Source organism: Perca flavescens, chromosome 8 (assembly GCF_004354835.1).
Source record: "Perca flavescens isolate YP-PL-M2 chromosome 8, PFLA_1.0, whole genome shotgun sequence".
Taxonomy (NCBI): domain Eukaryota; kingdom Metazoa; phylum Chordata; class Actinopteri; order Perciformes; family Percidae; genus Perca; species Perca flavescens.
Genome location: NC_041338.1, coordinates 17,850,461 through 17,863,656, shown reverse-complemented (window position 1 = coordinate 17,863,656; position 13,196 = coordinate 17,850,461). Strand labels below are relative to the sequence as shown.

Here is a 13,196-nt window from a genome sequence, read left to right as displayed (position 1 = left end):
CAGCCTCTGCCGTGAAAGAGGCAAAGCAGCGGGTGTGGGAGAAGTTTGGAGAAGACATGGAGAAGGACTTTCGGTCGGCACCAAAGTGCTTCTGGAAAACTGTTCGCCACCTCAGGAGGGGGAAGGGGAACCATCCAAGCTGTGTACAGTAAGGATGGGACACTGTTGACCTCAACTGAGGAGGTAATAGGGCGGTGGAAGGAGCACTTTGAGGAACTCCTGAATCCGACTAATACGCCCTCTATGTTAGAGGCAGAGCTGGAGGATAATGGGGGATTGTCGTCGATTTCCCAGGCGGAAGTCACTGATGTAGTCAAACAACTACACAGTGGCAAAGCCCCGGGATTGATGAGATCCGTCCAGAAATGCTCAAGGCTCTGGGTGTGGAGGGGCTGTCCTGGTTGACACGCCTTTTCAACATTGCGTGGAAGTCTGGGGACGGTGCCAAAGGAGTGGCAGACTGGGGTGGTGGTTCCCCTTTTAAAAAAGGGGGACCAGAGGGTGTGTGCCAATTATAGGGGTATCACACTTCTCAGCCTCCCTGGTAAAGTCTACTCCAAGGTGCTGGAAAGGAGGGTTCGGCCGATAGTCGAACCTTGGGTTGAGGAGGAACAATGCGGATTCCGTCCTGGTCGAGAACAACGGACCAGCTCTTCACTCGCAAGGATCCTGGAGGGAGCCTGGGAGTATGCCCAACCGGGTCTACATGTGTTTTGTGGATTTGGAGAAGGCGTATGACCGGGTCCCCGGGAGATACTGTGGGAGGTGCTGCGGGAGTATGGGGTGAGGGGGTCTCTTCTCAGGGCCATCCAATCTCTGTACAACCAAAGCGAGAGCTGTGTCCGGGTTCTCGTAGTAAGTCGGACTCGTTTCAGGTGAGGGTTGGCCTCCGCCAGGGCTGCGCTTTGTCACCAATCCTGTTTGTAGTATTTATGGACAGGATATCGAGGCGTAGTCGGGGTGGGGAGGGGTTGCAGTTTGGTGGGCTGGGGATCTCATCGCTGCTCTTTGCAGATGATGTGGTCCTGATGGCATCATCGGCCTGCGACCTTCAGCACTCACTGGATCGGTTCGCAACAGAGTGTGAAGCGGTTGGGATGAGGATCAGCACCTCTAAATCTGAGGCCATGGTTCTCAGCAGGAAACCGATGGAATGCCTTCTCCAGGTAGGGAATGAGTCCTTACCCCAAGTGAAGGAGTTCAAGCGGCTGAAATGGGTTTCCTCAGGAGGGTGGCTGGCGTCTCCCTTAGAGATAGGGTGAGAAGCTCAGTCATCCGTGAGGAGCTCGGAGTAGAGCCGCTGCTCCTTTGCGTCGAAAGGAGCCAGTTGAGGTGGTTCGGGCATCTGGTAAGGATGCCCCCTGGGCGCCTCCCTAGGGAGGTGTTCCAGGCACGTCCAGCTGGGAGGAGGCCTCGGGGAAGACCCAGGACTAGGTGGAGGGATTATATCTCCAACCTGGCCTGGGAACGCCTCGGGATCCCCCAGTCGGAGCTGGTTAATGTTGCTCGGGAAAGGGAAGTTTGGGGTCCCCTGCTGGAGCTGCTCCCCCCGCGACCCGACACCGGATAAGCGGACGAAGATGGATGGATGGATGGATGGAGAGTGATGGAGTGCTGCGCCAGATGACCTGTCCTCCACAGTCACCGGACCTGAACCCAATCGAAATTTGGGGTGAGCTGGACCGCAGAGTGAAGGCAAAAGGACCAACAAGTGCTAAGCATCTCTGGGAACTCCTTCAAGACTGTTGGAAAACCATTTCAGGTGACTACCTCTTGAAGCTCATCAAGAGAATGCCAAGAGTGTGCAAAGCAGTAATCAGAGCAAAGGGTGGTTACTTTGAAGAAACTAGAATATAAGACATGTTTTCAGTTATTTCACACTTTTTTGTTAAGTACATAATTCCACATGTGGTAATTCATAGTTTTGATGCCTTCAGTGAGAATCTACAATGTAAATAGTCATGAAAATAAAGGAAACGCATTGAATGAGAAGGTGTGTCCAAACTTTTGGCCTGTACTGTATATATAAAATTTGTTATTTTACAAAGCAGGACTCAAACTGGAAAAAGTCTGTGTCAGTGACAGTGATCAGAACAGTTTAGTGAGTTCAAATATCTGCAAAAAATGATGAAAACACCAATGCCTCAGTACCACAAGACAATTTATCACAATACTGATGCATGTATATTGATAATGTTTTGTAGTAGCCCATGTCCCTATATGTTGCAGTATTGATTATTTGTCCCATCCCCTTTTGGACGTATGGATTTCCAAATGGGTAGAAACATGTTATGGCAGGTAGATAATTGTGGAGTGGATGTGGATGCATTTTCTGGATGGCAGATTCGATCTGTGCATCTCTTAGCCAGTAAAGTACATTGAAACCGCAAGAAAAACAGATGAAATCTTAAGGTTTAACGTTTTATACATCTAATTTATTCACTTTAAACAACAGTCAAAGATTCTCTCTGTACTTAATAATTTAAGACTTAATGAAGTTGAATGCATCGATATCTTTCCACAACATGCAGCTGCATAAAAAACCCTCATCTGCATGTGTGAATATGTTAAATGTGCAAAACAAACCTGCGGGCAGCAGATCTTAAGGAGGTTGATGGTCTTTCCACAGACATACACGTCGTTGGCAATGTCTCTCAGGAAGATGGGCACACAATCCTCCACATCCTTTGAGATCAGAGTGTAGCCTTGGACCCAGAAGTGTTTGTCTGCACAAATCCAAAGACGCATATTAGATGCTGCTTTACAATTTAGACCAAGTAGCTTCCCTGGTCCATTATGCCTCGGATAACAATACAACACTCACAACTGAAGGAAAAAAAGTATTAATGGTGGAGTAATACTCAGCCTGCGCTGGCCCTAAAACTTTTCCTTATTAGTATGACTTACGGGGCATGGTAAGACTCTGGTCGCTTGAATTAACACTTGGAAATTGTTAGCGCTTAGCTCAGTGATCCTAAGCAAAAAGCATAAGAGAACATGAATGCGCTGAGCTTCCAGAGCTCTTTACAGAAAGCCTGCGGCTTGCCAAGAAAGCTTAGCCGCTGATTGCTTCCCTGGCTGACGGACTTCGAGGAGAACAATGACATTTGTGTGTCCTCCAAAAAGCAGGAGCGAGAAGTGCAGAGGTTCACCGCAGGAGTTGATGAGGTGTAGCGATGAGCAAATGAACCGCTTAGCCAGACAAAGCCGAGGTGATGGTCTGACCTTGAATGGGGTGTTGCATGACATACAATATTTGGACAGGCTATAATGATTCATATAAAACCAAATTTATGGAGTGCTGTCAAAATGAAGCAGTTACAGTGTGTACTCATTTGGGGAACAGGGTTTCATCTAGATTATTCTTTGCTTACAAATAATTCCCTAATACAGGGCTGCAACTAACGATTATTTACATTATCGATTCATCTGCCAATGATTTTCTTAATTATTTGTTTTGTCTATAAAATGTCAGAAAATAGTGATATAGAGCAGTGGTGGAATGTAACTAAGTACATTTCATCAAATACTGTACTTAAGTACAAATTTGCAGTACTTGTACTTTACTTGAGTCGTTTCTTTTCATGCCACTTTCTACTTCTACTCCACTACACTTCTGCATTGAGTACTTTTACTTTTAATACATTTTCCTGATGATACTTTTAGTTAACATTTTCAATGCAGGACTTTTACTTGTAACACAGTATTTTTACATACTTCTTCCACCACTGATATAGAGCCATTTTCAAATGTACTTTTCTCCCCCCCCTTCAAGAGTCCAAAAACACTCAATTCACTGTCATATATGCCACAGAAAAGCAACAAATCCTTATATTTGAAAAGGTTGCATCATCCAGAAAGTTGGGCATTTTTAAATGACAAATTACTTAAACGATTATCATAATAAACTAATTTTCAGTCGATTGATAAATCGACTGAACGTTTCAGCTCTGCCATAACACGTGCATATCTCGTTTTCCAAAAAAAACAAAATCTAAAAGACCAACTGATTTTTGATGACATCACATTTTACTCTTGGATGTTGTGATGGGCATTTTTTTCTACTTTAGTTGTTTTGTAGACCAAATGATTCATCTGTAAATCGAGAAAACAATCAGCAGTTTAATAGATAATAAAAAATAATTGTTATTGGCAGCCTTAATTGCAGCACTCACAATAACATTTTGACTTGAGCTGTAACAAATGAATGTGTCTTTATATCAAACAGTAAATATTAAAATCTGTTAAATCTTCAGTCAGCCAGCCAGTTCCTGTAGAGTACAGATGGGTCTGTGTTTATGTGTCATGCAAGAATCATTTCCCACTGTCTCAATGCCACTCTTCTGCTCTCCTTAAAAAGCCATGTCATTAATTGGTTTAAAAAAAATAAAAGTCAGCTAGATATGGCATAAGCAATTACAAGAGAAAAAATGTAAGAAACAAAATTATTTATTTAAAAAAAAAGGTTTCAGCCAGAACAAAAGGAACATTATTTGTTTGTGTCTGACCCTGTGGCTTACTCAGCGGAGATGGCTCTAGTCTCCAAAGCTGTGGTAGCTGATTTTGTTTCCCACTGATTATCATCCAATAACTTCATGACATCCTTTATAGACACAAGGACAAATCCAACTAGGCAATAAAGGCTGTAATGAAATCTCTTTTTTTCTGCTAGACAATCTGTTGGGCAGGCTTTTCATTTTCAGAAGCTGCTGACTGAAGACGGCATGTGTGTGTCATCTCACCTCTGAAGACGAGATAGTCCTCATTAACCTGGATCATGAATTCTCCATAAACATCCCGAAACACGCCGCTATACACCCAGTCAGACACAAACCTAAGTGAAGCACAGTAAAAACAGTCACACCCAGTCCTGACAATCCCCAAAAAAATATAAATAGATCAATGAAGTGAAATCATGTCCTCGGGTTATATTATTTGTTGTTTTGACGACACACGTCTATATGGGGAGCGCAGTGACTGACCGTGTATAAGGTTCACAGCTGCTCTTTAGCAGCGACAGGAGGACGGCGCAGTTCTCGTTGCTGCAGTTATTCTGTGCTTCATTGTACAGGTAGGACAGCAGTTTAACACCCTGAGGAGAGCCACATGGCACTGAGCTGACATCCCATCTGATAGGCTAAACACAGCAATGATGGATGACATATTGCAGTTTGCAGATAAAAGAGAACTCACCACAGGGAAGGTAGCCTGGCCTGCACCCAAAGGCCCATCTACGCAGCACAGTTCTGACAGGTACCTTAGATTAAAAGAAAGCAGAGATTTTTTTTGATCCAATGAGATTTGCATCGTGGTTCTCACAAATACGACTGTACTGTCGACTGGGAGAGGTTGAGGTTTAAAAGTGTGAAATGAACACTAGACACGTAAAGGCAAAAACCTTAGTTGGCGTCCCACTTTGCGGAAGAGGAAGCCAATAGTCAACAGGCTGAGGGTGGGTGGAGTGCTGAGAACGCAAGCCCTGTAGTAATGCAGATACTTCCGCAGACCACCTGTAAAAGCCTTGGAGAGAAACACAATGTTTTATTTTTATTTTATTTCATTATCTATGAAGGTGTAAAACCACTGAAATGGTCACTTCAGTATACATTAATAAATGCACTTGTACTTTTTGACATATTATGCCTTTTTAACTTAATGTGCCTTTAAGGTGTTGGTTATTGTTGACCACTGCCATTAACGCCTGTGTATTTTATTACATTATCATATTTGTGTTTTAGATCGTTTGTGTTACGGGGCGAATACTTTTTTTAATTGAATTAAAGATCACAACTATGGTAACAACAAAAGTCCCATGCAGAGTACGAGTCGAGGAGGGAGGGGTAAAATGTGCAATCTCAGCAGTATCAATGATCATAGAAACATACCTGAAAGACTAGGCCTTTTTTTCCAGCACTCGGCAGAGAAAAGCGACTAAGCCTCAAGTAGTGGGTGCCGTACTGGGCCAGCTCCCCCAAGAGACGAGACACACTCTCTGGAGAGGCTCCGGACACGCACACACCAGGTCTGACATCAAACTGAACACTCTGCGAAGGAGATTACATATTTACAGATGGCGGACAAAATACAATAAATAGCTGTACAATCTAATAACATCCAATAAAGTAGCCCCGCAGCAAAGACCGTCTTTGTAAAGCTTATAATATTGAATTTTTGTTGAGGCTGACAGAGAGTCGCCTCCATGGTGATTTCGGAAGGCATGGTTTGTGGTGTTATTATATTAGACCGCCATACATAATTAGGTGTTTGTTATGTTGTCCCCTCCATGGTTGTTTTATGAGAACTGGATACAAAGGACCTAGACAGGACCCTTCTGGGGGGACAGAAATAACAGACAATATTTTGTACACTACTACAAACCAAAGTCTCAAAGATTAGCTTTGAGTTTGATACACCTCTCTGACAGTTTCAACAAAGCTTTTAACATTATAAGGCTCACAGAAGGTGCATCTGATGCAGAACTAGATTGTACAGGTGCTCACGATATAGTGTTCACCTCTTCTACGAGCCTGCATGTTAATGAATGATAAAGTCTACTAGGGAGCAAGAACACAAGGGGCTACAAGGGAGTTAAAAAAAAAAAAAAAAAAAAAGATTGAATTTTTGTAGTAAATAACTACAATCTTTTGGAGACATAAAAAAATGTAATGGGAAACAATTAAGCAATAGAAGAGCTCTCCTGTGGTTTTGTTTTTCGCATTAGGAATATTTTCCTGTATTTCCTCATCATTTAATATATCTTGTCAGGCGAAGGACTGTGCTTGACACGGTCACTTTATTTCTTTTTGTTGTTTTGAGGTAAAATGCTTTTATAAGTCAACTGGGTTTGTTTATATCACATATGCCCATTGATTCTGCTCTGTTTCTCTTCTCTCTGTGTTTTAAGTAGTTGTATGCTGTCACAGTGTTATCACTTCATTCACTTTTATCACTTCTGTCTGACAGACCCCTAAAACAGCAAATCCACTGCATTTTATTGCATTTAAGAGACTGATAAATAAAGATGATGAAATGCACCTGGTTGAGAGGGAAGGTCGTGGATGCCACCCCGATCAAGACGTTGAGGAGGTCAAATACCAGTAGTGCCTGAGAGTCCAGGGGCAGCGGGAGGAGAGGAGAAGGTGTAGCAGTGCTGACCACCCTCATCTCCCCCTCCCACAGACGATAGAGCTGGTCAAAGGCCTCCCTGCCTCCCTCTGTTAGATAGAGTGACTCGCTTTTCCCTGGTGGGCTAGTAGGGAAAATTGAGAAAAATTTGGTGTTCCAGAGAGGGAGAGGAAACTGAAAACATAACTACCTATATGTGGAGCTCACCAATCATTGTTGACTTTGTAGGTTATACTCCATCTATTACTTGCTAACCCGCTTCTTTTGTCTTAGTTTTGTGACATTGCATACCTTTTTTACTAGTCAAGCAACAAAAAGATTTTCTCCAAAAACTTGAACTGAAAATTGGACGTTTATCTAGGAAAAACGTCCACTGGGTCTCAATCTTTAAAAAAAATGTGCTTTTCTTGGTTTTAGATTTTTGTAAAAATAAATATCTTTGGGTTAGGGTTTTGGACTGACAAAACAAAAAAGTGGAAGACATCAACAGCGCAACTGACGTGTCGCTTACCAGCCAACAGACTCCCAGCAGCGGCGTCTTCCAGGCTCAAATGTGCGAAGAGCCTCCCATATATCAATGTCTGGAATGGGGCTGGTCTCTGACTGAGAGTCTGGGGTCATGTTGGAAGCTGACTGGAAACCCTCATCCTCAGACTGATCTATACACGGGGGGACCTGCATAAACAACAATTAAGCCAGATGATGCCATTGCATAACATGGGGGTTTAAACCTAAATCAAACACTTGTGCAAATATGAACCCACTGACATGTTTAAACTAGTCTATATCCTTCCGAGTTCCACTCCCGGGATTGCTCCGGTGCTGCAGGAAATTCCGCCGGATGCATGTATTTTCCGTTTCCTTCCGCTTTCTTTGTGTTGGAATTTTCAATTCGGTGGATTTTTGAGGACTATGGTTGACTGCTTCTCAGATCTCTGCCAGGTAAAAACTGAGACAGCTAGCTAGACTATCTGTCCAATCTGAGTTTTCTCTCGCACAACTATTTTTGCAGCGCCTTTGTGCAGAGTTTAGCACCGCCCATGACGATTCTGACTGGTTTAAAGAAATGCCATTAAATCAGAGCAAGTTTTCTTCCCATTCCCAAATTCTATGTGGAGTAGCCAGACTCTCCTTCAGAGCGCTTTGTGGAGGGTCTGGCAAAGCGAGACTATGTTTAAACTGACCTGGAAACATTACAATACTCAAACTAAACAACATGCATTAGCTTAGATATAGTATACATACCCGTATAGCCAGCCCAGTTACATCAATATTACTGGGAACAGGAGGCAGGTCCAGTCTTATGTCTATGTCTGAGGTGCGAGTGTGCTGCAGTGCTCCAAACAGCGTCATCCTGGTCTCCCTCTCAAATCTTTCTTCCACTTCTAATTTAGTTCTCAGAGCCAGCAGTCCTGTTCCTGGAGGAGCATCCATCAACTTCTGAGTTCCACACAAACTCTCTAAAGTCCCCCATTCCTCCCCACACACTAGACTCCATGCCCGGGCCTCTAGCCTCTGAAGCTCCTCGCTCTGGTAGCCCCAGGGTTGAGGCCTCCGCAGCACAGGCCTCTCTCGTCTCATATAGTCCCTAATGAAAGAAGTAGGGGGTGGAGGTGACGAACCAGCTAGATGTACCAAGAGCTCAAGGACAGCGTCTACTTCCTTTAGGCCAGAGGATGCTCCATCCAACAGCATCCCCAGCTGCTCCTCCAAACGCTCTGCTTCCTCTCGGCACCCTGCCACCCGCAAGTCAAAACATATCATCAGAACTTTGTTTTTGGGCGGTGTATTGGCTGTGGCACTCGGTCCTGAGGCAGACCCTTTGGTGTCATCTTGAAATAGCTTAGACAGCAGGGCGCCGTAGGCACATTTTTTGAGAGCTCTGCGGAAACCTTCTCTTGAGACTCCACCCAGGGCACGGCGTTTCCATGACACCCCAGACAGGCTGCAGTCACACAGGGCACCCAGCAGCTCAGTGATGCTGCTGCTGTTGCAGCTCGACTTCATTGGGTCGTTTGGGCTCGAGTACATGGTGGCACTGTTACCTCAGCCTGTATCAGTGAAACAAAATGGGAATAAATGGTATAGTTATCTCTGTTATTTTAAGAACAACAGAACTGGGATACACAGTGCACGGCTGCCAGTATACTATCATAACCTATAATGTTTATCCTCTGTACCATCTGAATCATAACATTTGCCTGCCCAAGGACTGCTGGTGGAATTTAGCTATTGTGCTAATTCTTGGACAGTCAATAACTGTCCATTGTCCCTGTTAAATAAACAAATACATAAATAAAAATAAACGTTTAGCTCATAGTCCAACCAAAATTTACGACAGACTTCTACTTTCACCGCGTACCACTGATTTTGGTAAACGACAACTCAACTAGACAGTTAATGAATTGCAGCAGAGCCAACTAACGTTAACAGTAACTTTAGCTAACTAACTAGCTAGCTAAGCCAACAATTACCAATGTTAGCGAACGTTTACTAGCGTTACTGTATATCAAACTGCATATTGAAATAGCCAGCCTAATGTCATTCAGAGATAAGAACAATGCTTCTTGATATTATTTAAACCTTCGAGATGGTGTATTTTTCGTTGATTCAGACAGTTTCAATCTTGCATCCACCCCAAAAGACTCCTTCCAGTTCATGCTAACGTTTGTTATTAGCGAGCCCACACGGATCACCTAGCTAACGCTAACGTTAGCTGTCCTGCTTAACTAGCTTGTGTGTACCAAGCATGTGAAACCCAGTAATTGGGTCCCCTACACTGCTTCAAAATGTATTTTTATTATTGAGAGGTTTCTTGTTCCAGCATATTAGATGTTGTCGTTAGCTTGCTAGCTTGCTAGCTAGCTAATTGCTCTCTAGTCGCTTGATTCACAATCTACCGCGGGGCTTCGACAAAATTAGAATCTACCCCCTTTGAATTTGATTGGACAATAGAATTTTCAGAGTCCAGTGATTGGCTAAGGGTGTTGCAGAAACCACGCTGATTGGTCAGTGATTTTAGTCAATCATTGGACGATCAAAGCTGTCATTTGTCAACGCGCTTTGCTGCATTCAGGTGATACAGGAAAAACGGTATATACCAGTCTCCTACTGTTTGTGCCAGTTTTTACGGGCGTTATCGATAATGATACATTCATTAAATGATAATAATTTTGCATTCATTTTAAATTAAATTAAGAAACAATCATTTCAACTTTTGATAAGCCTTAAAATACCATGCCAGGACTTCACACACAAAACAGACATATGAATATGGTCCATCCATTTCTGTTGATAAAATACCTGTAGTCATCATGCAGTAGCAGGACAGGAATGGCAGCACTCCATGCAGTCTCCAGCGATGCTTATTAAATTAAACTGGGTACAACTTTTTCAAGTTTATCTTAATACAATATGCTCATATGCACTTGAAAGTTATTGTAGATTATTAGAGTTATTGGTCGCTGTACTGCATGTTCCTAATGTCCATACTGGCATGATAGATCAATTCCTAACCGAACACCAATAGTCCTTGTTCTTTGCAAAAATGTATTTACTTATTTTTTTTTTTTTTTTTTTTTTACAGTCTATGATTACAAAGATAAGGCGAAGCTAAAATGCATACGAGGCATTACATCAAGTCTGAATCAATGATGAAAGTAAAGTAGATTTGTCCCTCATCTCTTACATTAAAGTTGCATCAGGTATGGAATCTCTTCATGGCCAGTAGGTACAGCAGAAATGGTTTCAGCAATAACAATAACTCTTCAGTGTACCTGGATGGGCATGTATACTGTTGCAAGTGAGACTTGAAGTGAAAAAATTAACCTATCTTTATATCATTCCACAGCACAATGATCTAACAAAGGGTACACCCTTCTGTGTTTATTCAGGCTACAGTTACACTGTTTGAAGTTAAAGGCATTCTCAATCTCAAAGACACATTGTTCTCCAAACACTATTTTTTCTGGAGTTACTACAGGAAAGTGCTTATGTAAATACCCATATATGAATAGTTTATATTTATTTATATTGTATGTACATTGTGTGGTTAATTTGTGCACTTCCGTGATTCTACATATTTAAATAAATAAGGAAACCAAAGGAAAACAGAACAGACAGCAGCAGACTTTTTTTTTTTTTTTTTTTTATTGTACTACAGGTTACTTATACCATAGCTGTAGCCAAAGTTCACAGATATAGTGTACGGTCTTCCAAAGCACAACAATCACACAGACAGGATAATATAGTAGTATTAAGTGTAGCTGTATTTGTGGCTTGTACTGTAACTCTAAAAACTCTCAGAGAGAATGGTTTTCTTTAGACAAATCAGCCTAACTCCTCTCAGCCAATTAAACTCAGACCACAGCTGATTTAACTGTCAGCAGATATATCCTGGGTTTCTCTTTAAAGCACTTTCAATTTAAACCACTCCCAAATCATGTAGTTTCAAGTTTGTTAAAAATACAAGCTAAACTAACAGGATATTTGAATTTGCTCCAGGGTTATTACTGAGCTTAGCGAGCCTGAGAATCAGTTGTTGTTGTTAGGTTTTAAATTATTCATCAGAACAACTGTTTAAAATGACACCACACCATCATTGTTTTTATTTTCACCAAGTCCTCCTCCTCTTTCCCCTAAGGTGGAGGAAATCCAAGCCAAATCTCATTAGGTTTGAAACGTGGAAGTGAAACGCAACCTGTTGGCAAACACAACCTTCTCCTTCTGAAGGAGAGGCTGGCTGCTGTGTGCAAAGCATCCTGGGCACGAGAACAGACATGCAGATTTTAACCCAATTTCTTGTAAGAAACCCTGCAAAGACTTAAAATCACTATTTTCAGTGTGCAGTGTCATTGATTTCTAGACTTTCAAGGGCATGGTCATTTAGAAATCGCATCACAAGTGCAGTGCACGCCAAATAATGTTGATTCCCAAAATGATGTAAGCTGCATGTCTTAATAGAAATATAAAGTACAGTATTGCCTTTGCCTTTTTTACACCAGTGATCAAGGATGGTGGACAAGATGCAGTGCTTGCAATAATCAAGTGTAATCACTCTTGCTTTGGCAGCAGCCCTTGAAGTTGTTCATCTGTTGCTGCATCAATGATCTGCTCAGTTAGAGGATGGCCTGTGCAGGCCTCTGGTCGGTCTTTGATATCCCCACCCATGCGTCGAGGTTTGTTAAGCAGTCAGATGAGGCAATTTTGCCTTTCATCTTTCTTATCTCCAATTTCATTTTTAGCTGTCAGTACTTAATTAATGTTTTCGCAGCAATTTTACAACCTTCGCTGCCGATGACAGAGATGCAGAGCGGCTATTTACATTATCAACTTGTTTCATGAAGCCAGACCTTTGCTTCTAGTCTGTATTCTGAGCCGTGTGACAGGAACCTGATGTGGCATTTGGGAAAAAGGCATCAGCCATCATCATCACAGGGTATGCTGCATATGAACACTGATGCTATCAAGAAAGTAGTCTGGGGTCATAATATGCATGTCTATCTGATGAAAACTGTCATGTTCAAGCATATGGCCCTCTCTTTCTTAAAGTGATTGGTTGGTTTGAATAAGAGATCATTTTCATAAATCCCCCAATTACTCCTGCCTGTGTGTAAGCTCTTCAGTGACTCTAAGGGGAATGTAATGAGCTGCATAAATACCAAAGACTTAAAGCAAGGATCCAGTTCACTTTAACAAGAAACTGGCTAACTGTGACAAGGTGATTTGTAACTCATGCAATATGCATGAGAGGTGAGTGTTCAATTGAAGCAAATCAATATTCTAAAAGTGAAAGAAACACAGCAGATATGAAGGGCGTATATGTCTCTGAGTTTATTCACGGAGGAGTGTATGATGAAATCTGTGGGTAACTACTCCGTCCACACACAACCTTTGTAAAATGAAGTTCATCCAGTACAACCAGATCAGGTACAAGATCGAGAATCTTCTGAGCTGCCTTGGATGGGGAGGAAAATGTTGGCTTTCATTAATGGTCCTGCACTGAAAATGGAATGTCCTAGTTTCTTTTATCATTACAGCACATTCACAAGTTTCAAAATGGAAAAAAGTCT

The 13,196-nt window shown here is 42.2% G+C and overlaps 1 protein-coding gene across 2 annotated transcripts in view; it reads right to left on the bottom strand.

Annotated features, from left to right (window-relative positions):
- The window catches only part of tubgcp6 (tubulin gamma complex component 6), a 35,792-nt gene extending 25,782 nt beyond the window's left edge, over nt 1-10,010 (bottom strand). For both annotated transcript variants that reach the window (XM_028584819.1, XM_028584820.1), the window contains exons 1-10: nt 9,709-10,010; nt 8,371-9,176; nt 7,637-7,800; nt 7,036-7,249; nt 5,886-6,044; nt 5,399-5,520; nt 5,194-5,257; nt 4,983-5,092; nt 4,743-4,834; nt 2,587-2,726 (exon numbers count right to left, since the gene is read on the bottom strand). In XM_028584819.1, the coding sequence (XP_028440620.1) occupies nt 2,587-2,726; nt 4,743-4,834; nt 4,983-5,092; nt 5,194-5,257; nt 5,399-5,520; nt 5,886-6,044; nt 7,036-7,249; nt 7,637-7,800; nt 8,371-9,156 (1,851 nt within the window). In that variant the 5' untranslated portion in view covers nt 9,157-9,176; nt 9,709-10,010. The remainder of the gene's footprint in view (nt 1-2,586; nt 2,727-4,742; nt 4,835-4,982; nt 5,093-5,193; nt 5,258-5,398; nt 5,521-5,885; nt 6,045-7,035; nt 7,250-7,636; nt 7,801-8,370; nt 9,177-9,708) is intronic.
- Between the last annotated feature and the right edge of the window lie 3,186 nt (nt 10,011-13,196).